At 70.7% G+C, this 311-nt stretch overlaps 1 protein-coding gene across 1 annotated transcript in view; it reads left to right on the forward strand.

Moving 5' to 3' along the window:
• The window catches only part of NCOR2 (nuclear receptor corepressor 2), a 205428-nt gene that overhangs the window by 159063 nt on the left and 46054 nt on the right, over positions 1–311 (forward strand). The window contains 1 exon segment of the mRNA XM_010841409.1: positions 1–310. Coding sequence (XP_010839711.1) covers positions 1–310 — 310 coding nt within the window.

Raw genomic sequence — 311 nt, forward strand, 5'->3', positions numbered from 1 at the left:
CACCCCCACCAGCACCCCAGTCACCTGCCACGCCCCCTCCCGTGGTCCCCAAGGAGGAGAAGGAGGAAGAGGCCTCAGCCGCCCCCTCAACCGAGGAGGGGGAGGAACAGAAGCCCCCCGTGGCCCCAGAGCTGGCGGCCGACGTGGGCAAGGCCAAGACGGAGGAGCCGGGCGAAGCGCACCCCGTGGAGCCTGTCAAGAGTGAGTGCGAGGAGGAGGCCGCCGGAGAGGGGCCCGACAAGGTGAAGGCGGGCCCGGAGGCCTCTTTGGAGGCTGCGCCCGAGGGGGCACTCAAAGTGGAGGAGAAGGAG

Source organism: Bison bison, unplaced genomic scaffold (genome assembly GCF_000754665.1).
Source record: "Bison bison bison isolate TAMUID 2011002044 unplaced genomic scaffold, Bison_UMD1.0 scf7180017864160, whole genome shotgun sequence".
Classification (NCBI taxonomy): domain Eukaryota; kingdom Metazoa; phylum Chordata; class Mammalia; order Artiodactyla; family Bovidae; genus Bison; species Bison bison.